This window comes from Agelaius tricolor, unplaced genomic scaffold (assembly GCF_023055355.1).
Source record: "Agelaius tricolor isolate 1412-34295 unplaced genomic scaffold, bAgeTri1.0.p SCAF_123, whole genome shotgun sequence".
Taxonomy (NCBI): Eukaryota; Metazoa; Chordata; class Aves; order Passeriformes; family Icteridae; genus Agelaius; species Agelaius tricolor.
In genome coordinates this window covers 19,224-42,656 of record NW_027269383.1, presented here as the reverse complement: position 1 = coordinate 42,656, position 23,433 = coordinate 19,224, and the positions used below count along the sequence as shown (strand labels likewise).

The window sequence follows — 23,433 nt, the reverse complement described above, 5'->3', positions numbered from 1 at the left end:
TTATTTTGATGGGATTTTTGTGGGATTTTTGGGGATTTTTATGGGATTTTGATGGGATTTTTTGGGGGATTTTGATGGGATTTGGGTCCATTTTGTTGGGATTTTTTTTTTTAATTTTGATGGGATTTGGGTGAATTTGCTCCGATTTTCATGGGATTTTTTTTAATTTTCATGGATTTTTTTGGGTTTTTTGGGGATTTTGATGGGATTTTTTGGGGGGATTTTGATGGGATTTTTTCGGGGGATTTGGATGGGATTTGGCTGAATTTGCTCCGATTTTCATGGGATTTTTTTTGATTTTCATGGGATTTTTTTGGGGTTTTTTTGGGATTTTTGATGGGATTTTTGTGGGATTTTTTGGGGATTTTGATGGGATTTTTTGGGGGGATTTTTTGGGGATTTTTTAGATTTTTATGGGATTTTTTTGGGGATTTTCATGGGATTTGGGTGAATTTGCTCCGATTTTTTTTTTAATTATTTTTATGGGATTTTATGCGATTTTGATGGGATTTTGATGGGATTTTTTGGGGGGAATTTGATGGGATTTTTTGGGGCGATTTTCATGGGATTTTTTGGGATTTTGATGGGATTTGGTTGAATTTAGTCCAATTTCCATGGGATTTTTTTTAATTTTCAGGGGATTTTTGTGGGATTTTTGGGGGGATTTTTGATGGGATTTTTTGGGGTGATTTTCATGGATTTTTTCGGGGGATTTTGATGGGATTTGGCTGAATTTGCTCCGATTTTCATGGGATTTTTTTAAATTTTCATGGATTTTTTGGGGTTTTTTTGGGGATTTTTGATGGGATTTTGTGGGATTTTTTTGGGGATTTTTATGGGATTTTTTTAAAATTTTCATGGGATTTTTGTGGGGATTTTTATGGGATTTTTTGGGATTTTTATGGGATTTTTTTGGAAATATTTTTTGAGATTTTTTGGGATTTTTTTTTTTGATTGTGATGGGATTTTTTGGGGCGATTTTCATGGGATTTTTGTGGGAATTTTTTGGGATTTTTTGGGGGGATTTTGATGGGATTTGGGTGAGTTTGGTCCCATTTTCATGGGATTTTTTAAAAAATATTTTCATGGGATTTTTGGGTTTTTTGATGGGATTTGGGTGAATTTGCTCCGATTTTCATGGGATTTTTTTTGGATTTTGATGGGATTTTTGTGGGATTTTTTGGGGATTTTGATGGGATTTTTTTGGGTTTTTTGGGATTTTTTGGGATTTTTGGGGGGATTTTTGATGGGATTTTTTGGGGTGATTTTCATGGGATTTTTGTGGGATTTTGATGGGATTTGGCTGAATTTGCTCCGATTTTCATGGGATTTTTTTAAATTTTCATGGGATTTTTGTGGGGATTTTTGTGGATTTTTGATGGGATTTTTGTGGGATTTTTTGGGGATTTTTATGGGATTTTTGTGGGGATTTTTTTGTGGATTTTGATGGGATTTTTTGGGGGATTTTGATGGGATTTGGGTCCATTTTGTTGGGATTTTTTTTAATTTTCATGGGATTTTTTTAAATTTTCATGGATTTTTTGGGGTTTTTTTGGGGATTTTTATGGGATTGTTTGGGGCGATTTTCATGGGATTTTTGTGGGGATTTTGGGGATTTTGATGGGATTTTTGTGGGATTTTCATGGGATTTGGGTCCATTTTGTTGGGATTATTTTTTGGATTTTGATGGGATTTTTGTGGGATTTTTTGGGGGGATTTTTATGGGATTTTTTGGGATTTTCATGGAATTTTTTTGGGTTTTTTGTGGATTTTAATGGAATTTTCCCCCCTGGCAGCTGAGCGAGCGCTACGGGCCGGTGTTCACGGTGTGGTTGGGTTTGGGTTGATTTTGATGGGATTTGGCTGAATTTGCTCCGATTTTGACGGGGTTTTTTTCCATTTTCATGGAATTTTTTTTGGGTTTTTAATGGAATTTTCCCCCTGGCAGCTGAGCGAGCGCTACGGGCCGGTGTTCACGGGTGTGGTTGGGCACGCGGCCGGTGCTGGTTCTGTGTGGGACCGAGGCCGTGCGCGAGGCCCTGGTGGGGAACCCCGAGGCGTTCGCGGGGCGCGGGCGGGTGCCGACCGTCGAGAGCACCTTCAGGGGATACGGTGAGGGACCCAAAACCGCCCGGAATCGCCCCAAAAATTATCCTCAAAAGCCATCCCAAAACAACCCCAAAATAGCCCAGAGTTATCCCAAAAAAATCGCCCGGGAAAACCATCCCAAAATGCCCCAAAACCAGCCCAAAATTACCCCAAAAAAACCCCAAACACACAACAAAATTCTCCCAAAAATGCACTGAAAAACCACCTCAAAACCACCCCAAAATTATCACAGAATTACCCCGAAAACACCACAAAATTCTCCCCAAATTGCCCTGAAAAACCACCCCAAGTAACCCAAAACCAGCCCAAAATTCTCCCAAAAAATTGCCCTGAAAACTCACCCCAAAATCACCCCAAAACCACCCCAAAAACACCACAAAAACTCCTCAAAATTACCCCAAAACCACCACAAAATTATCCCAAAAATTGCCCTGAAAAACCACCACAAAATCACCCCAAAATGGACCAAAATTATCCCAAAAACTCCTCAAAATCACCCCAAAACCAGCCCAAAATTCTCCCAAAATTGCCCTGAAAAACCACCTTAAAACCACCTCAAAATTACTCCAAAACCAACCCAAGATCACCCCAAAACACCACAAAATTATCACAAAATTTGCCCTGAAAAACCACCTCAAAACCCCCCCAAAATTATCACAGAATTACCCCGAAAACACCACAAAATTCTCCCCAAATTGCCCTGAAAAACCACCTTAAAACCACCCCAAAATTACCCTAAAATTACCACAAAATTCTCCCAAAATTGCCCTGAAAAACCACCCCAAAATTATCCTAAAAGCCATCCCAAAACCACCCCAAAATAGCCCAGAGTTATCCCAAAAATCGCCGTGAAAAACTATCCCAAGTAACCCAAAACCAGCCCAAAATTCTCCCAAAAATTGCCCTGAAAAACCACCCCAAAATCACCCCAAAATTGACCAAAATACCTCAAACCAGCCCAAAATTATCCCAAAATTGCCCTGAAAACTCACCCCAAAATCACCTCAAAATACCCCAAAATAAACCAAAATTATCCCAAAAAACTGCCCTGAAAAGTCACCCCAAAACCACCCCAAAATCACCACAAAACCACCCAAAAACACCACAAAATCATCCCAAACCAGACCAAAATTATCCCAAAATACCCCAAAATGGACCAAAATTATCCTGAAAAATTGCCTTGAAAACCACCCCAAAATTACCCCAAAACCACCCAAAATCACCCAAAAATTTCCCCATTTCCCAATGGATTTTCCTCCCCATTTTTCCCATTTTCCATGGATTTAACCCCAAATTTTTTCCCCATTCAATTTTTCCAATTTCCCATGAATTTTTCCCATTTCCCATGGATTTTTCCCCATTTTCCCCCCATTTCCCACGGATTTCCCCCAGGTTTTCCCCATTTCCCAATGAATTTTCCCCATTTCCCGTGGATTTTACCCCAAATTTTCCCCCCATTTCCCAATGGATTTTTCTCCCGTTTTTTCCCATTTTCCATGGATTTAACCCCAAATTTTTCCCAATTATTTTTCCCCATTTCCCAATGGATTTTCCCCCATTTTTTCCCATTTCCCACGGATTTAACCCCAATTTCTGCCCATTTCCCAATGGATTTTCCCCCCATTTTTTCCCCATTTCCCAATGGATTTTTCTCCCATTTTTCCCCATTTTCCACGGATTTAACCCCAAATTTTTCCCCAATGAATTTTCCCCATTTCCCATGGATTTTTCCCCATTTCTGGTGGATTTTACCCCAAATTTTCCCCATTTCCCAATGGATTTTCCCCCTGTTTTTTCCCATTTTCCACGGATTTAACCCCAAATTTTTCCCCTCCCACTGAATTTTCCCCATTTCCCAATGAATTTTCCCCATTTCCCATGGATTTTCCCCATTTCCCGTGGATTTTACCCCAAATTTTCCCCCCATTTCCCAATGAATTTTCCCCATTTCCCAATGGGATTTTCCCCCCCATTTTTTCCCCATTTCCCAACCGATTTTCCTCCCGTTTTTTCCCATTTCCCACGGCTTTCACCCCAAATTTCCCCCCTCCCGCTGCGTTTTTCCCATTTCCCATGGATTTTCCCTATTTCCCATGGATTTTACCCCAATTTTTCCCTTCATTTCCAATGGATTTATCCCCAAATTTTCCTCATTTCCCAATGGATTTTTCTCCCATTTTTTCCCATTTTCCATGGATTTAACCCCAAATTTTCCCCCAATGAATTTTCCCCATTTCCCAATGGATTTCCCCCATTTTTTTCCCATTTCCCACAGATTTAACCCAAATTTCTTCCCCATTTCCAATGGATTTTTCTCCCATTTTTCCCCATTTTCCACGGATTTAACCCCAAATTTTTCCCCAATGAATTTTCCCCATTTCCCAATGGATTTTTCCCCATTTCTGGTGGATTTTACCCCAAATTTTCCCCCCATTTCCCAATGGATTTCCCCATTTCCCAATGGATTTCCCCCATTTCCCGATGAATTTTCCCCTTTTCCCATGGATTTTTTCCCATTTCTGGTGCATTTTACCCCAAATTTTCCCCCCATTTCCCAACGGATTTCCCCCCTTTTTTCCCCATTTCCCAATGGATTTTTCTCCCGTTTTTCCCCATTTTCCCTGGATTTTTCCCCAAATTTTTCCCCAATGAATTTTCCCATTTCCCATGGATTTAACCCCAATTTTTTCCCCATTTCCCAATGGATTTTTCTCCCGTTTTTTCCCCATTTCCCAATGGATTTTCCCCCCCAGTTTTTCCCATTTCCCACGGATTTTCCCCCAATTTCTGCCCCATTTCCCAATGGATTTTTCCCATTTCCCACAGATTTAACCCCAATTTTTTCCCCATTTCCCAACGGATTTCCCCCCATTTTTTCCCCATTTCCCAATGGAATTTTCCCATTTCCCAATGGATTTTCCCCATTTCCCGCCATTTTTTCCCCATTTCCCAATGGATTTCCCCCATTTCCCAACCGATTTTCCCCCCGTTTTTTCCCATTTCCCATCAATTTAACCCCAAATTTTTCCCCAATGAATTTTCCCCATTTCCCAATGAATTTTCCCCATTTCTGGTGGATTTTACCCCAAATTTTCCCCCCATTTCCCAATGGATTTCCCAATGGTTTTTCCCCATTTCCCAATGAATTTTCCCCATTTCCCAATGGATTTTTCTCCCGTTTTTCCCCATTTTCCATGGATTTAACCCCAAATTTTCCCCATTTCCCAATGAATTTTCCCCATTTCCCAATGGATTTTACCCATTTCCCAATGGATTTTTCTCCCGTTTTTCCCCATTTTCCATGGATATAACCCCAAATTTTCCCCATTTCCCAATGGATTTCCCCCATTTTTTTCCCATTTCCCAATGGATTTTCCCCCAATTTCTGCCCCATTTCCCAATGGAATTTCCCCATTTCCCAACCGATTTTCCCCCCATTTTTTCCCCATTTCCCAATGGATTTCCCAATGGATTTTCCCCCCATTTTTTCCCCATTTCCCAACCGATTTTCCTCCCGTTTTTTCCCATTTCCCACCAATTTAACCCCAAATTTCCCCCCTCCCGCTGCATTTTTCCCATTTCCCAATGGATTTCCCCCATTTCCCAATGGATTTTCCCCCCATTTTTTCCCATTTTCCATGGATTTAACCCCAAATTTTTCCCCTCCCACTGAATTTTTCCCATTTCCCAATGGATTTCCCCCATTTCCCATGGATTTTCCCTCCCAGTTTTCCCCATTTCCCAACAGATTTAACCCAAATTTTTTCCCCATTTCCCAACGGATTTCCCCCCCATTTTTTCCCCATTTCCCAACGGATTTCCCCCCATTTTTTCCCCCATTTCCCCCCATTTTTTCCCCATTTCCCAACCGATTTTCCTCCCGTTTTTTCCCATTTTCCCCCCTCCCGCTGATTTTTTCCCATTTCCCGCGGGTTTCTCCCCAAACCCAGGCGTGGTTTTCGCCGAGGGCGAGCGCTGGCGGCAGCTGCGCCGTTTCTCGCTCTCGGTGCTGCGGGATTTGGGGATGGGGCGCGGGAGCATCGAGAGCCGGATCCAGGAGGAGGCGCAGGAGCTGCTCCGGGCATTCCAGGACACCAAAGGTGCCGAATTTGGGGAGGTTTTGGGGTTTTTTTGGGAGGTGGGGGGGAAATGAGGGCGTGGTCGGGGAAATTGGGTGGAAAAATGAGGCAAAAATGAGGCAAAAATGGGGCAAAAATGAACCAAAAATGAGGCAAAAATGATCCCAAAAATGATCCCAAAAATGACACAAAAATGAGGCAAAAATGACCAAAAATGATCCCAAAAATGACCCAAAAATGATCCCAAAAATGAGGCAAAAATGATCCCAAAAATGAGGCAAAAATGATCCTAAAAATGAACCAAAAATGACCAAAAAATGAACCAGAAATGGACCAAAAATGAGGCAAAAATGACCAAAAATGACGAAAAATGACACAAAAATTACGAAAAATGAACCAAAAATGACCAAAAATGAGGCAAAAATGACCAAAAATGAGGCAAAAATGAACCAAAAATCAGGCAAAAATGAGGCAAAAATGACCAAAAAATGTCACAAAAATGACCAGAAATGAACCAAAAAATGACCCAAAAATGACCAAAAATGAGGCAAAAATGATCTTAAAATGGTCCCAAAAATGAGGCAAAAATGAGGCAAAAATGATCCTAAAAATGAACCAAAAATGGACCAAAAATGACCCAAAAATGATGAAAAATGAACCAAAAATGACCAAAAATGAGGCAAAAATGACCAAAAATGAACCAAAAATGAGGCAAAAATGAGGCAAAAATGATCCCAAAAATGAGGCAAAAATGACACCAAAATGACCAGAAATGGACTAAAAATGACCAGAAATGGACCAAAAATGACCAAAAATGAACCAGAAATGACCCAAAAATGAGGCAAAAATGAACCAAAAAATGAACCAAAAATGACCAGAAAATGACCCAAAATGACCCAAAAATGAACCAGAAATGACCAAAAATGACCAAAAATGAACCAAAAATGACCAGAAATTACCAAAAAATGACCAAAAATGACCAAAAATGAACCCAAAAATCCACCCCGAAATCAGCCAAGGGGATTTGGGGATGAATTTTGGGATAAATTTTGGGGTTTTTGGGGTTTTTGGGAATGAAATTTGGGCTATTTTGGGGTGATTTGGGTCGGTTTTGGGATCATTTTTTGGGATTTTTTGGGATGAATTTTTGGGTGATTTTGGGTCATTTTTGGGATCATTTTTTGGGGCAGTTTTGGGTTGGTTTTGGGATCATTTTTTGAGATGAATTTTGGGCTATTTTGGGGTGATTTTGGGTTGGTTTTGGGATCATTTTTTGGGATTTTTGGGATGAAATTTGGGGTATTTTGGGGTGATTTTGGGTTGATTTGGGATCATTTTTTGGGATTTTTGGGATGAATTTTGGGGCAGTTTTGGGTTGTTTTGGGATCATTTTTTGGGTTGATTTAGGGTTGGTTTTGAGATAATTTTTTGGGATTTTTTGGGATGAATTTTGGGGTATTTTGGGGTGATTTTGGGTCACTTTTGGGATCAATTTTTGGGATCATTTTGGGGTAATTTGGGCTATTTTTGGGGCAATTTTGGGGGCCTTTTTTGGGAAGAGTTTGGGGTTTTTCAGGGCAGTTTTTGGCCAATTCTGGTCCATTTTTTGTGGGTATTTTTGGGATATTTTTGGGATATTTTTGGCATTTTTTGGCCTCCTATTTTGGGATCATTTTGTGACATTTTTGGGACAATTCTGGGGGATTTTTGAAGCCATTTTGGGCTGGTTTAGGGCTATTTTTGGCCAATTTTTGAAGCGGTTTTGGTGCAAAATCATCCCAAAAATTCATTTTTTTTGGGAAAACCCCCAAAACCCCGGGATTTTGCCCCAAATTTTGGGGTGGTTTTGGGATCATTTTTTGGGGTTTTTTGGAATGAATTTTGGGGTATTTTGGGGTGGTTTTCGGTTGTTTTGGGATGATTTTTTGGGATTTTTGGGGATGAATTTTGGGGTATTTTGGGCTGATTTTGGGTTGGTTTGGGATTATTTTTTGGGGTTGATTTTGGGTTGTTTTGGGATCAGTTTTTGGGGTGATTTTGGGTTGGTTTTGGGATCATTTTTGGGATTATTTTGGGGTGGTTTTGGTTTTTTTTGGGGGATGAAATTTGGGGTATTTTGGGGTGATTTGGGTCATTTTGGGGATCATTTTTTGGGATATTTTTGGCCTGGTTTTGGCATTTTTTGACCCCCTATTTTGGGATCATTTTGTGACATTTTTGGGACAATTCCGGGGTATTTTTGAAGCCATTTTGGGCAGGTTTAGGGCTATTTTTGGCCAATTTTTGAGGCGGTTTTGGTGCAAAATCATCCCAAAAATTCATTTTTTTTTGGGAAAACCCCCAAAACCCCGGGATTTTGCCCCAAATTTGCAGGAGAGCCCTTTGACCCCACCTTCCTGCTGAGCTGCGCCGTCTCCAACGTGATTTGTTCCATCGTCTTCGGGCGCCGCTTCCCTACGACGACCCCGAGTTCCTGGAGCTGCTGGGGCTGATGAACGAAACCTTCAGGGAGATGAGCACGCCCTGGGCACAGGTGGGGAAATTTGGGAATTTTTTGGGAATTTTTGGGATTTTTTTTGGATTTTTTTTGGATTTTTTTGGGATTTTTTTGAGAATTTTTTGGGGATTTTTTGGTGATTTTTTGAGGATTTTTTGTGATTTTTTGGAGATTTTTTTGACGATTTTTGGTGATTTTTTGAGGAATTTTTGGTGATTTTTTGAGGATTTTTTGTGATTTTTTGAGGATTTTTGGTGATTTTTTGCAGATTTTTGGTGATTTTTTTGAGAATTTTTGGGTGAATTTTCGGTGATTTTTTGGGGATTTTTTGGGGATTTTTTGAGAATTTTTGGTGATTTTTTAAAAATTTTTTGTAGTTTTTTAGAGAATTTTTGGAGATTTTTGGAGAATTTTTTGGTGAATTTTTGAGGATTTTTTGTGATTTTTTGAGAATTTTTGGGTGATTTTTGGTGAATTTATGTGGATTTTTTTAGTGATTTTTTGTAGGATTTTTGAGAATTTTTTGTGATTTTTTGGAGGATTTTTTGTGAATTTTGGAGGATTTTTGGTGATTTTTTGGAGATTTTTTTGAGAATTTTTGGTGATTTTTTGAGAATTTTTTGTGAATTTTTAAGGATTTTTGGAGATTTTTTGGAGATTTTTGGAGGATTTTTTGTGATTTTTTTGAGAATTTTTGGTGATTTTTTTGGATATTTTTTGAGGATTTGTGGTGATTTTTTGAGGATTTTTGATGATTTTTTGAGAATTTTTAGGGATTTTTTGGGGGATTTTTGGGGGGATTTTGAGGGAGCCCGAGTTCCTGGAGCTGCTGGGGCTGATGAACGAAACCTTCAGGGAGATGAGCACGCCCTGGGCACAGGTGGGGAAAATTTGGGAATTTTTTGGGAATTTTTGGGATTTTTTTTGAGAATTTATGGTGATTTTTTGAGAATTTATGGTGATTTTTTTAGGATTTTTTTGGGGATTTTTTGGTGATTTTTGGTGATTTTTTTGTCAATTTTTGGTTATTTTTTGAGAAATGTTTGGTAAATTTTGGGTGATTTTTTGGAGATTTTTTGAGGATCTTTTGGTGATTTTTTAAAATTTTTTGTGATTTTTTTTGGATAATTTTTGGAGATTTTCTGAGGATTTTTGTGATTTTTGGAGATTTTTTTTTTTATTTTTTGGAGATTTTTTGAGGATTTTTTGTGATTTTTTGGGGGGATTTTTGAGAATTTTTTGGTGATTTTTCTGAGGATTTTGGGTATTTTGGGGGGATTTTTGGGGTGATTTTGGGGGTGATTTCAGGATGATTTTGGGGCAGTTTTTGGGGCAGTTTTCGGGCAGTTTCCGGGGCAGTTTTTGTGGTGATTTCGGGCTGATTTTGGGCTGATTTCGGGGCGGTTTTCAGGGTGACTTTGGGCTGATTTTGGGGCAGTTTTTGTGATGATTTTGGGGCAGGTTTTGGGCTGATTTCGGGGTAACTTTGGGCTGATTTCGAGCTGATTTCAGGCTGATTTCAGGCTGATTTCGGGGTGATTTCAGGGCAGTTTTTGGGCTGATTTCGGGCTGATTTCAGGCTGATTTTGGGGCAGTTTTTGTGGTGATTTTGGGCTGATTTCAGGGCGGTTTTCAGGCCGATTTTGGGCTGATTTCGAGCTGATTTCAGGCCGATTTTGGGCTGATTTGGGGGCAGTTTTCGGGATGACTTTGGGCTCATTTGGGGCTGATTTTGTGGCGGTTTTCGGGCTGATTTTGGGCTGATTTTGGGCTGATTTTGGGGCGGTTTTTGGCTGACTTTGGGCTGATTTTGGGCTGATTTTGGGGCAGTTTTTGGGCTGATTTCGGGGCGGTTTTTGGGGCAGTTTTTGTGATGATTTCGGGCTGATTTTGGGGCAGTTTTGGGGCTGATTTGGGGCAGTTTTTGGGCTGATTTTGGGCTGATCTCGGGCTGATTTTGGGGCAGTTTTTGTGATGATTTTGGGCTGATTTTGGGGCAGTTTTGGGGCTGATTTCGGGCTGATTTTGGGCTGATTTCGGGGCAGTTTTTGTGATGATTTTGGGCTGATTTTGGGGCAGTTTTTGTGATGATTTTGGGCTGATTTCGGGGCAGTTTTTGGGCTGATTTGGGGCTGATTTTGGGGCAGTTTTTGTGATGATTTCGGGCTGATTTTGGGGCAGTTTTGGGGCTGATTTGGGGCTGATTTTGGGGCTGATTTTGTGCTGATTTCGGGCTGATTTCGGGCTGATTTCGGCTGTTTTTTGGGTTGATTTTGGGCTGAATTTCGGGCTGAATTCGGGGCGCTTTTCGGGTTGATTTCGGGCTGATTTTGGGGCAGTTTTTGTGATGATTTTGGGCTGATTTTGGGGCGGTTTTTGGGCTGATTTCGAGCTGATTTTGGACTGATTTCGGGCCAATTTCAGGATGATTTTCGGGTGGTTTTTGGGCTGATTTTGGGGTGATTTTAGGACGGTTTTTGGGGCGGTTTTTGGGGTGACTTTGGGCTGACTTTGGGGCGGTTTTTGGGCTGATTTTGGGCTGATTTCGGGCTGATTTGGGGGCGCTTTTTGGGCTGATTTTGGGGTGATTTTGGGGCAGTTTTTGTGGTGACTTTGGGCTGATTTCTGGCTGATTTTGGGCTGATTTCGGGGCGATTTCGGGGTGGTTTTCGGGCTGATTTTGGGCTGATTTCCGGGCAGTTTTTGGGGCAGTTTTTGTGATGATTTCGGCTGATTTTGGGCTGACTTCGGGGCAATTTCGGGCAGTTTTTGGGCTGATTTTGGGCTGATTTTGGGGCAGTTTTCGGGGCAGTTTTTGTGGTGACTTTGGGCTGATTTCAGGCTGATTTTGGGCTGATTTCGGGGCGGTTTGTGTGGGGATTTTGGGCTGATTTTGTGCTGATTTCGAGCTGATTTTGGGCTGATTTTGGGCTGATTTCGGGGCAGTTTTTGTGATGATTTTGGGCTGATTTCGGGGCAGTTTTTGTGATGATTTTGGGCTGATTTCGGGGCAGTTTTTGTGATGATTTTGGGCTGATTTCGGGGCAGTTTTTGGGGCAGTTTTTGTGATGATTTCGGCTGATTTTGGGCTGATTTCAGGGCAGTTTTTGGGGCAGTTTTTGTGGTGATTTCGGCTGATTTTGGGCTGATTTTGGGGCAGTTTTTGTGATGATTTCGGCTGATTTTGGGCTGATTTCGGGGCAGTTTTTGGGACGCTTTTTGGGCTGATTTGGGGCTGATTTTGGGGCAGTTTTTGTGATGATTTCGGGCTGATTTTGGGGCAGTTTTTGTGATGATTTTGGGCTGATTTTGGGGCAGTTTTGGGGCTGATTTGGGGCTGATTTTGGGGCAGTTTTTGGGCTGATTTAGGGGCAGTTTTCGCGCCGATTTTGGGATGATTTCGGGCTGATTTGGGGCGGTTTTCGGGCTGATTTCGGGCTTATTTTCGGCTGATTTTGGGCTGATTTCGGGGAAGTTTTTGGGACGCTTTTTGGGCTGATTTGGGGCTGATTTTGGGGCAGTTTTTGTGATGATTTTGGGCTGATTTTGGGGCAGTTTTTGTGATGATTTTGGGCTGATTTTGGGGCAGTTTTTGGGCTGATTTTGGGGCAGTTTTTGGGCTGATTTAGGGGCAGTTTTCGCACCGATTTTGGGCTGATTTCGGGCTGATTTGGGGCGGTTTTCGGGCTGATTTCGGGCTTATTTTCGGCTGATTTTGGGCTGATTTCGGGGAAGTTTTTGGGACGCTTTTTGGGCTGATTTTGGGCTGATTTTGGGCTGATTTTGTGCTGATTTCGGGCTGATTTTGGGCTGATTTCGGGACTGATTTCGGGCTGATTTTTGTCTGATTTTGGGGCAGTTTTTGGGGCAATTTTGGGTTCATTTGGGGCAGTTTTTGGGCTGATTTTGGGCTGATTTCGGGCTGATTTCGGGGCGGTTTTTGGGGCAGTTTTTGTGATGATTTTGGGCTGATTTTGGGCTGATTTCGGGCAGTTTTCTGGACGCTTTTCGGGCTGATTTTGGGCTGATTTTGGGCTGATTTTGGGCTGATTTTGGGGCAGTTTTTGTGATGATTTCGGCTGATTTTGGGCTGATTTCAGGGCAGTTTTTGGGACGCTTTTTGGGCTGATTTGGGGCTGATTTTGGGGCAGTTTTTGTGATGATTTCGGGCTGATTTTGGGGCAGTTTTTGTGATGATTTTGGGCTGATTTTGGGGCAGTTTTTGGGCTGATTTAGGGGCAGTTTTCGCGCCGATTTTGGGATGATTTCGGGCTGATTTGGGGCGGTTTTCGGGCTGATTTCGGGCTTATTTTCGGCTGATTTTGGGCTGATTTCGGGGAAGTTTTTGGGCTGATTTTGTGCTGATTTCGGGCTGATTTTGGGCTGATTTCGGGACTGATTTCGGGCTGATTTTTGTCTGATTTTGGGGCAGTTTTTGGGGCAATTTTGGGTTCATTTGGGGCAGTTTTTGGGCTGATTTTGGGCTGATTTCGGGCTGACTTTGGGGCGGTTTTTGGGGCAGTTTTTGTGATGATTTTGGGCTGATTTTGGGCTGATTTTGGGCTGATTTGGGGGCAGTTTTTGTGATGATTTCGGGCTGATTTTGGGGCAGTTTTTGTGATGATTTCGGGCTGATTTTGGGGCGGTTTTTATGCTGATTTTGGGCTGATTTCGGGCTGGTTTTGGGGGCAGTTTTTGTGATGATTTCGGCTGATTCCGGGCTGATTTTGGGCTGATTTTGGGTGGTTTTCAGGCTGATTTTGGGCCGATTTTGTGCTGATTTTGGGGCAATTTCTGGGCGGATTTCGGGCGGATTTTGGGCTGATTTCGAGCTGATTTTGGGCTGATTTTGGGGCAGTTTTTGTGATGATTTCGGGCTGATTTTGGGCTGATTTTTGGGCTGATTTTGGGCTGATTTTTGGCTGATATTGGGCTGATTTTGGGGCGATTTCAGGGCGGTTTTCGGGCTGATTTCAGGATGATTTTGGGGCAGTTTTTGGGGCTGATTTTGGGCTGATTTTGGGCTTGATTTAGGGCTGATTTCGGGCTGATTTCTGGCTGATTTTGAGCTGATTTTGGGGCAGTTTTTGGGGCAATTTTGGGCTGATTTTGGGCTGATTTTGGGCCGATTTTGGGACGGTTTTCAGGCCGATTTTGTGATGATTTTTGGGCTGATTTTGGGCTGATTTCGGGCTGATTTCGAGCTGATTTTGGGCTGACTCCGCCCCCAGCTGTACGACATGGCCGAGTCCCTGCTGTGGTTGGTGCCCGGGCCCCACCTGCGCGTGCCGCGCCTCCTGGCCAGGATGAGGAGATTCGTGGCGCGCAGGGTGAGCGAGAACGCCCGGAGCCTGGACCCGCAGAGCCCCCGCGACTTCATCGACGCCTTCCTCATCCAGATGGACAAGGTGGGGAGTTTGGGGGCGGTTTGGGGGGTCCTGAGGGGGTTTTGGGGGGTCCTGAGGGGGATTTGGGGGGTCCTGACGGGTCTGGGAGGGGATTCAAGGTGGTTTTGGGGGGTCCTGAGGGGTCCTGAGGGGGTTCTGAAGGGGTTTTGGGGGGTCCTGATGGGGTTTTGGGGGGTCCTGAGGAGGTTTGGGGGGTCCTGAGGGGGTCCTGAGGGGTTTTGGGGGGTCCTGAGGGGGTTTTGGGGTAATCGTGGAAGGGATTTGGGGGGTCCTGAGTCGTCTGGGAGGGATCTGGAGGAGAATTTGGGGGATTCAGGGAGGTTTTGGGGGGCTCTGAGGGGTTCTGAGGGGTTTTGGGGGGGTCCTGAGGGCATTTTGGGGGTTCTGAGGGGGTTTTGGGGGGGTTCTGAGGGGGTTTGGGGTCATCCTGAGGGGCTTTTGGGGGATCCTGAGGGGTCCTGAGGGGGTTTTGGGGGGTCCTGAGGGGGTTTGGGGGGTCCTGCGGGATTTTGGGGGGTCCTGCGGGGGTTTGGGGGGTCCTGCGGGATTTTGGGGGGTCCTGAGGGGGTTTGGGGGGTCCTGAGGGGGATTTGGGGGGTCCTGAGGGGGTTTCGGGGGTCCTGAAGGGGGTTTGAGGGGTCCTGAGGGGGTTTTGGGGGTGTCCTGTGGGGATTTGGGGGGTCCTGAGGAGGGTTTGGGGGGGTTTTGGGGGGTCCTGAGGGGGTTTGGGGGGTCCTGAGGAAATCGTGGAGGGGGTTTGGGGGTTCCTCAGCGGTTTTGGGGGGTCCTGCGGGGTTTTGGGGTAATCGTGGAGGGGTTTTGGGGAGTGTTGGGGGGTCCTGCGGGGTTTTGGGGGGTCCTGAGGGGGTTTTGGGGGGTCCTGAGGGGTTTGGGGGGTCCTGAGGGGCTTTGGGGGGTCCTGAGGGGTTTTGGGGTAATCGTGGAAGGGATTTGGGGGGTCCTGAGGGGGTTTTGGGGGGTCCTGAGGGGGTCCTGAGGGACATTTGGGGGGGTCCTGAGGGGGTCCTGAGGGGGATTTGGGGGTCCTGAGTGGTCTGGGAGGGTTCTGGAAGAGAATTTGGGGGATTCAGGGAGGTTTTGGGAGCTCCTGAGGGGGTTTGGGGGGTCCTGAGGGGGTTTTGGGGTAATCATGGGGAGGATTTGGGGGTCCTGAGGGGGTTTTTGGGGGGTCCTGAGGGGTTTTGGGGGGTCCTGAGGGGTTTTGGGGAGTCCTGAGGGGTTTGGGGGGTCCTGAGGGGGTTTGGAGTAGCCGTGGAGGGGTATTGGGGGGTCCTGAGGGGGTCCTGAGGGGGTTTGGGGGGGTCCTGAGGGGGTTTGGGGGGTCCTGAGGGGGTTTTGAGGGGTCCTGAGGGGGTTTGGGAGGGGATTCAAGGAGGAATTTGGGGGGTCCTGAGGGGGTTTCTGCGATTTTGGGGTGGAATTTGAGGTTTTTGGGGCGATTTCTGTGGGGTTTTTTTGGGATTTGGCCTCTCTTGGTTGGTTCCTGCAATTTCGGGGTGGAATTTGGGGGTTTTTTGGCCTTTTCTGCAATTTTGGGGTGGAATTTGGGTTTTTTTTTTTCCTTTTCTGCGATTTTGGGGTGGAATTTGGGGTTTTTGGGGCGATTTCTGTGGGGTTTTTTTGGGATTCCGCCTCTCCTGGGCATTTTCTGCAATTTTGGGGTGGAATTTGGGGTTTTGGGGGGGATTTTTGTGGGGTTTTTTTGGGGATTTGGCCTCTCTTGGGCAATTTCTGTGATTTTGGGGGGGAATTTGGGGGTTTTTTTTGCCTTTTCTGCAATTTTGGGGTAGAATTTGGGGTTTTGGGGGGGATTTTTGTGATTTTGGGGTAGAATTTGGGGGTTTTTTTTGGCCTTTTCTGTAATTTTGGGGTGGAATTTGGGGTTTTTTGGGAATTTCTGTGGGGTTTGGGGCTCTCATGGGTGGTTTCTGCAATTTTGGGGTGGATTTTAGGGTATTTTTTTTCCTTTTCTGCAATTTTGGGGTGGAATTTGGGTTTTTTGGGGCGATTTCTGTGGGGTTTTTTTGGCATTTGGCCTCTCTTGGTTGGTTCCTGCAATTTCGGGGTGGATTTTGGGGTTTTTTTTTTCCTTTTCTGCAATTTTGGGGCGGAATTTGGGCTTTTTGGGGTGATTTCTGTGGGGTTTTTTTGGGGATTTGGCCTCTCTTGGGCAATTTCTGTGATTTTGGGGTGGAATTTGGGGGTTTTTTTTGGCCTTTTCTGTAATTTTGGGGTGGATTTTAGGGTATTCTTTTGCCTTTTCTGTAATTTTGGGGTGGAATTGGGGTTTTTTTTGCCTTTTCTGTAATTTTGGGGTAGAATTTGGGGTTTTTTTTTGGCCTTTTCTGTAATTTTGGGGTGGAATTTGGGGTTTTTGGGGCGATTTCTGTGGGGTTTCTTTGGGATTTGGCCTCTCTTGGTTGGTTCCTGCAATTTTGGGGTGGAATTTGGGGGTTTTTTGGCCTTTTCTGCAATTTTGGGGTGGATTTTGGGTTTTTTTTTTTCCTTTTCTGCGATTTTGGGGTGGAATTTGAGGTTTTTGGGGCGATTTCTGTGGGGTTTTTTTTGGGATTTGGCCTCTCTTGGGCAATTTCTGTGATTTTGGGGTGGAATTTGGGGGTTTTTTTTGGCCTTTTCTGTAATTTTGGGGTAGAATTTGGGGGGTTTTTTTGGCCTTTTCTGTAATTTTGGGGCGGTTTTGGGAATTTTTTTGCATTTTCTGTGATTTTGGGATGGAATTTGGGTTTTTTTTTCTCCTTTTCTGCGATTTTGGGGTGGAATTCTGGGTTTTTGGGGTGATTTCTGTGGGGTTTTTTTGGGATTTGGCCTCTCTTGGGCGATTTCTGTAATTTTGGGGTGGAATTTGGGGTTTTTTTTGGCCATTTCTGTGATTTTGGGGTGGAATTTTGGGTTTTTTTTTGCCTTTTCTGCAATTTTGGGGTGGAATTTGGGGTTTTGGGGGGGGATTTTTGTGATTTTGGGGTGGAATTTGGGGTTTTTGGGGCGATTTCTGTGGGGTTTTTTGGGATTCCGCCTCTCCTGGGCCTTTTCTGTAATTTTGGGGTGGAATTTGGGGTTTTTTTTTGGCCTTTTCTGTAATTTTGGGGTGGAATTTGGGGTTTTGGGGGGAATTTTTGTGGGGTTTTTTTGGGATTTGGGATCTCCTGGGCATTTTCTGCAATTTTAGGGTGGAATTTGGGTTTTTTTTTGCCTTTTCTTCGATTTTGGGGTGGAATTGGGGGTTTTTTTTTGGCCTTTTCTGTAATTTTGGGGCGGATTTGGGGTTTTTTTTGCCTTTTCTGCAATTTTAGCGTGGAATTTTGGGGTTTTTTTTCCTTTTCTGCAATTTTGGGGTGGAATTTGGGGTTTTGGGGGGGATTTTTGTGATTTTGGGGTGGAATTTGGGGTTTTTGGGGCGATTTCTGTGGGGTTTTTTTGGCATTTGGCCTCTCTTGGTTGGTTCCTGCAATTTTGGGGTGGAATTTGGGGGTTTTTTTTGGCCTTTTCTGCAATTTTGGGGTGGAATTTGGGGGTTTTTTTTCCTTTTCTGCAATTTTGGGGTAGAATTTGGGGTTTTGGGGGGGATTTTTGTGATTTTGGGGCGGATTTTGGGGTTTTTGGGGCGATTTCTGTGGGGTTTTTTGGGGATTTGGGCTCTCTTGGTTGGTTCCTGCAATTTTGGGGTGGATTTTGGGGGTTTTTTTTGGCCTTTTCTGCAATTTTGGGGCAGAATTTGGGGTTTTGGGGGGGATTTTTGTGATTTTGGGGCGGAATTTGGGGTTTTTGGGGCGATTTTTGTGGGGTTTTTTTGGGATTCCGCCTCTCCTGGGCATTTTCTGCAATTTTGGGGTGGAATTTGGGGGAATTTTTTTTGCATTTCTGCGATTTTGGGGTGGAATTTGGGGTTTTTGGGGGGAATTTTTGTGGGGTTTTTTTGGGATTTGGGATCTCCTGGGCATTTTCTGCAATTTTGGGGTGAAATTTGGGGTTTTTGGGGCGATTTCTGTGGGTTTTTTTTGGGATTTGGCCTCTCTTGGGCAATTTCTGTGATTTTGGGGTGGAATTTGGGGTTTTTTTGGCCTTTTCTGCAATTTTGGGGTGGAATTTGGGGTTTTTTTTGGCCTTTTCTGCAATTTTGGGGCGGAATTTGGGTTTTTTTTTTCCTTTTCTGCAATTTTGGGGTAGAATTTGGGGGTTTTTTTTGGCCTTTTCTGTAATTTTGGGGCGGTTTTGGGATTTTTTTTGCATTTTCTGTGATTTTGGGATGGAATTTGGGGGGTTTTTTTGCCTTTTCTTCAATTTTGGGGTGGAATTTGAGGTTTTTGGGGCGATTTCTGTGGGGTTTTTTGGGATTCCGCCTCTCCTGGGCCTTTTCTGCAATTTTGGGGTGGAATTTGGGGTTTTTTTTTGGCCTTTTCTGCAATTTTGGGGTAGAATTTGGGGTTTTTTGGGAATTTCTGTGGGGTTTGGGGCTCTCATGGGTGGTTCCTGCAATTTTGGGGTGGAATTTGGGGTTTTTTTTTTCCTTTTCTGCAATTTTGGGGTGGAATTTGGGGGGTTTTTTTTGGCCATTTCTGCAATTTTGGGGTGGATTTTAGGGTATTCTTTTGCCTTTTCTGTAATTTTGGGGCGGTTTTGGGAATTTTTTTGCATTTTCTGTGATTTCGGGGTGGAATTTGGGGGTTTTTTTGGCCTTTTCTGCAATTTTGGGGCGGAATTTGGGGTTTTTGGGGCGATTTCTGTGGGGTTTTTTTGGGATTCCGCCTCTCCTGGGCATTTTCTGCAATTTTGGGGTGGAATTTAGGGAATTTTTTTTGCATTTTCTGTGATTTTGGGGCGGATTTTGGGTTTTTTTTTTTCCTTTTCTGCAATTTTGGGGTGGAATTTGAGGTTTTTGGGGCGATTTCTGTGGGGTTTTTTGGGGATTTGGGCTCTCTTGGTTGGTTCCTGCAATTTTGGGGTGGAATTTGGGGGTTTTTTTTTGGCCATTTCTGCAATTTTGGGGTGGATTTTAGGGTATTCTTTTCCCTTTTCTGTAGTTTTGGGGCGGTTTTGGGATTTTTTTTGCATTTTCTGTGATTTTGGGATGGAATTTGGGGTTTTTTTTGCCTTTTCTGCGATTTTGGGGTGGAATTTGGGGTTTTTGGGGTGATTTCTGTGGGGTTTTTTTGGCATTTGGCCTCTCTTGGTTGGTTCCTGCAATTTTGGGGTGGAATTTGGGGTTTTTTTTGCCTTTTCTGTAATTTTGGGGTGGAATTTGGGGTTTTTTTTGCATTTTCTGTGATTTCGGGGTGGAATTTGGGGTTTTTTTGGCCTTTTCTGCGATTTTGGGGTGGAATTTGGGGTTTTGGGGGGGATTTTTGTGATTTTGGGGTGGAATTTGGGGTTTTTGGGGCGATTTCTGTGGGGTTTTTTTGGCATTTGGCCTCTCTTGGTTGGTTCCTGCAATTTTGGGGTGGATTTTGGGGTTTTTTTTTGCCTTTTCTGCAATTTTGGGGTGGATTTTAGGGTATTCTTTTGCCTTTTCTGTAATTTTGGGGCGGTTTTGGGATTTTTTTTTGCATTTCTGTGATTTTGGGATGGAATTTGGGGTTTTTTTTGGCCTTTTCTGCAATTTTGGGGTGGAATTGGGGTTTTTTTTTTGCCTTTTCTTCAATTTTGGGGTGGAATTTGAGGTTTTTGGGGCATTTCTGTGGGGTTTTTTTTGGGATTTGGCCTCTCTTGGTTGGTTCCTGCAATTTTGGGGTGGAATTTGGGGTTTTGGGGGGGATTTTTGTGATTTTGGGGTGGAATTTGGGGTTTTTGGGGCGATTTCTGTGGGGTTTTTTTGGGATTCCGCCTCTCCTGGGCATTTTCTGCAATTTTGGGGTGGAATTTGGGGGAATTTTTTTTGCATTTCTGCGATTTTGGGGTGAAATTTGGGGTTTTTGGGGGGAATTTTTGTGGGGTTTTTTTGGGATTTGGGATCTCCTGGGCATTTTCTGCAATTTTGGGGTGAAATTTGGGGTTTTTGGGGCGATTTCTGTGGGGTTTTTTTGGGATTTGGCCTCTCTTGGGCAATTTCTGTGATTTTGGGGTGGAATTTGGGGTTTTTTTGGCCTTTTCTGCAATTTTGGGGTGGAATTTGGGGTTTTTTTTGGCCTTTTCTGCAATTTTGGGGTGGAATTTGGGGTTTTTGGGGCGATTTCTGTGGGGTTTTTTTGGGGATTTGGGATCTCCTGGGCATTTTCTGCAATTTTAGGGTGGAATTTGGGGGTTTTTTTGCCTTTTCTGTAATTTTGGGGTGGAATTGGGGTTTTTTGGGAATTTCTGTGGGGTTTGGGGCTCTCATGGGTGGTTTCTGCAATTTTGGGGTGGAATTTGAGGTTTTTGGGGCGATTTCTGTGGGGTTTTTTTGGCATTTGGCCTCTCTTGGTTGGTTCCTGCAATTTTGGGGTGGAATTTGGGGTTTTTTTTTTTGCCTTTTCTCTGATTTTGGGGTAGAATTTGGGGTTTTGGGGGGGATTTTTGTGATTTTGGGGTGGAATTTGGGGTTTTTGGGGCGATTTCTGTGGGGTTTTTTTGGGATTCCGCCTCTCCTGGGCATTTTCTGCAATTTTGGGGTGGAATTTGGGGGAATTTTTTTTGCATTTCTGCGATTTTGGGGTGGAATTTGGGGTTTTTTTTTGGCCTTTTCTGCGATTTTGGGGTGGAATTTGGGGTTTTTTGGGGTTTCTGTGATTTGGGGGTTTTTTGTCGCTTTCTGTGATTTCAGGGTGGAATTTGGGCTTTTTGTGGGAATTTTTTGTGGGTTTTTTTTGGGATTTGGGCTCTCTTTGTTGGTTTCTGCAATTTTGGGGTGGATTTTGGGGTTTTTTTGTGGGGTTTTTTTGGGATTTGGGCTCTCCTGGGGCAATTTTTGTGATTTTGGGGTGGGTTTTGGGGTATTTTGGGCAGGAGAAGGGCGTCCCAGGCTCGGAGTTCACGCAGGAGAACCTGGAGCTGACCACGCTCAATCTTTTCTTCGCCGGCACCGAGACCGTGAGCTCCACGCTGCGCTTCGGCCTCCTCTTCCTCATGAGGCACCCCCAGGTGGAAGGTGCGGCCCAAAAATCCCCAAATTCCGACCCCAAAATCCCCAATTTTCAACCCAAAAAATCGAAATTTCCCATACCAAAAAAATCCGGAATTTTCAGCCAAAAATCCCGAATTTTCAACCCAAAATCCCGAATTTCCAGCCAAAAAATCCCGAATTTCCAGCCCCAAATCCCCCAAAAATCCTGAATTTCCAACCCCAAAAATCCCGACTTTTCAACCAAAAAAATCGAAATTTCCCATACCAAAAAAATCCGGAATTTTCAGCCAAAAAATACCGAATTTTCAGCCCCAAATCCCCCAAAAATCCCGAATTTCCGATCCTAAATCCCCCAAATTTTCCAACCCCAAAATCCTGAATTTTCAACCCCAAAAATCCCAAATTTTCAACCCAAAAATCCAGAATTTTCAAGCAAAAAATTCGAAATTTCCCATACCAAAAATCCCGAATTTTCAACCAAAAAAATCCCGAATTTTCAACCCAAAAAATTGAAATTTCCCATACCAAAAAAATCCAGAATTTCCAGCCAAAAATACCGTATTTTGAACCCTAAAATCCCGAATTTTCAACCAAAAAAATCCCGAATTTTCAACCCCAAAATCCCGAATTTTCAACCTAAAATTCCCGAATTTTCAACCCTAAAATCCCGAATTTTCAACCAAAAAAATCCCAAATTTCCAACCCCAAAAATCCCCCAAATTTCCCTTCCAAAATCCCGAATTTTCAACCCCAAAAATCCCGAAATTCCAACACAAAAATCCCAAATTTCCCATCCCAAAATCCCAAATTTTCAACCAAAAAATCCGGAATTTCCAGCCCCAAAATCCCGAATTTCCAACCCCAAAATCCCGAATTTCCCATCCCAAAAATCCGGAATTTTCAACCCCAAAATCCCCCAAATTTCCCTTCCAAAATCCCAAATTTCTCATCCCAAAAATCCCGAATTTTCAACCCCAAAAATCCTGAGTTTTCAACCCCAAAATCCTCAATTTTCAACCCAAAATCCCAAATTTTCAACCAAAAAAATCGAAATTTCCCATACCAAAAATCCGGAATTTTCAACCCAAAAATCCAGAATTTTCAAGCAAAAAATTCGAAATTTCCCATACCAAAAATCCCGAATTTTCAACCCCCAAAATCCTGAATTTTGAACCCTAAAATCCCGAATTTTCAACCAAAAAAATCCCGAATTTTCAACCAAAAAAATCCCGAAATTCGAACCCCAAAAATCTCGAATGTCTAACCCCAAATTCCTGAATTTTCAGCCCCAAATCCCCCAAAATCCAGAATTTCCAACCCAAAAAATCCCAAATTTTCAACCAAAAAAATCCCAAATTTTCAACCCCCAAAATCCCAAATTTTCAACCCAAAAATCCCGAATTTTCAACCTAAAAATCCCAAATTTCCAACCAAAAAATCCCAAATTTCCAACCAAAAAAATCCAGAATTTCCCTTCCAAAATCCCAAATTTCCCACCAAAAAATCCCAAATTTCCAAACAAAAAATCCCAAATTTTCAACCCCAAATCCCCCAAAAATCCTGAATTTCCAACCCCAAAAATCCCAAATTTTCAACCAAAAAAATCGAAATTTCCCATACCAAAAAAATCCGGAATTTCCAACCCAAAAAATCCCGAATTTTCAGCCCCAAATCCCCCAAAAATCCCAAATTTCCGATCCTAAATCCCCCAAATTTTCCAACCCCAAAATTCCCAAATTTTCAACCAAAAAAATCGAAATTTCCCATACCAAAAATCCCGAAGTTTCAACCTAAAAAATCCTGAGTTTTCAACCCCAAAATCCTGAATTTTGAACCCTAAAATCCTGAATTTTCAACGCCAAAATCCCGAATTTTCAACCAAAAAAATCGAAATTTCCCATAGCAAAAAAATCCGGAATTTTCAGCCAAAAATCCCGAATTTTCAACCTAAAAATCCCGAATTTTCAGCCCCAAATCCCCCAAAAATCCCGAATTTTCAGCCCCAAAATCCCAAATTTCCGATCCTAAATCCCCCAAATTTCCCGTCCAAAAATCTCGAATTTCCAACCCTAAAAATCCCGAATTTTCAACCCCAAAATCCCGAATTTTCAACCCCAAAATCCCAAATTTCCCTTCCAAAATCCCAAATTTCCGATCCTAAATCCCCCAAATTTTCCATCCCAAAATCTCGAATTTCCAACCCCAAAAATCCTGAATTTTCAACCCAGAAAATCCCGAATTTCCAACCCCAAAAAATCCCGAATT

The 23,433-nt window shown here is 43.2% G+C and overlaps 1 protein-coding gene across 1 annotated transcript in view; it reads left to right on the top strand.

Moving 5' to 3' along the window:
* Positions 1-393: 393 nt before the first annotated feature.
* LOC139586546 (cytochrome P450 2G1-like) overlaps positions 394-23,433 on the top strand; it is a gene marked incomplete at its 3' end in the record, with an annotated part of 36,961 nt that continues 13,921 nt past the window's right edge. Inside the window, 7 exon segments of the mRNA XM_071420054.1 lie at positions 394-1,978; positions 1,980-2,112; positions 6,060-6,209; positions 8,562-8,639; positions 8,642-8,721; positions 13,917-14,093; positions 21,051-21,192. Coding sequence (XP_071276155.1) covers positions 1,928-1,978; positions 1,980-2,112; positions 6,060-6,209; positions 8,562-8,639; positions 8,642-8,721; positions 13,917-14,093; positions 21,051-21,192 — 811 coding nt within the window.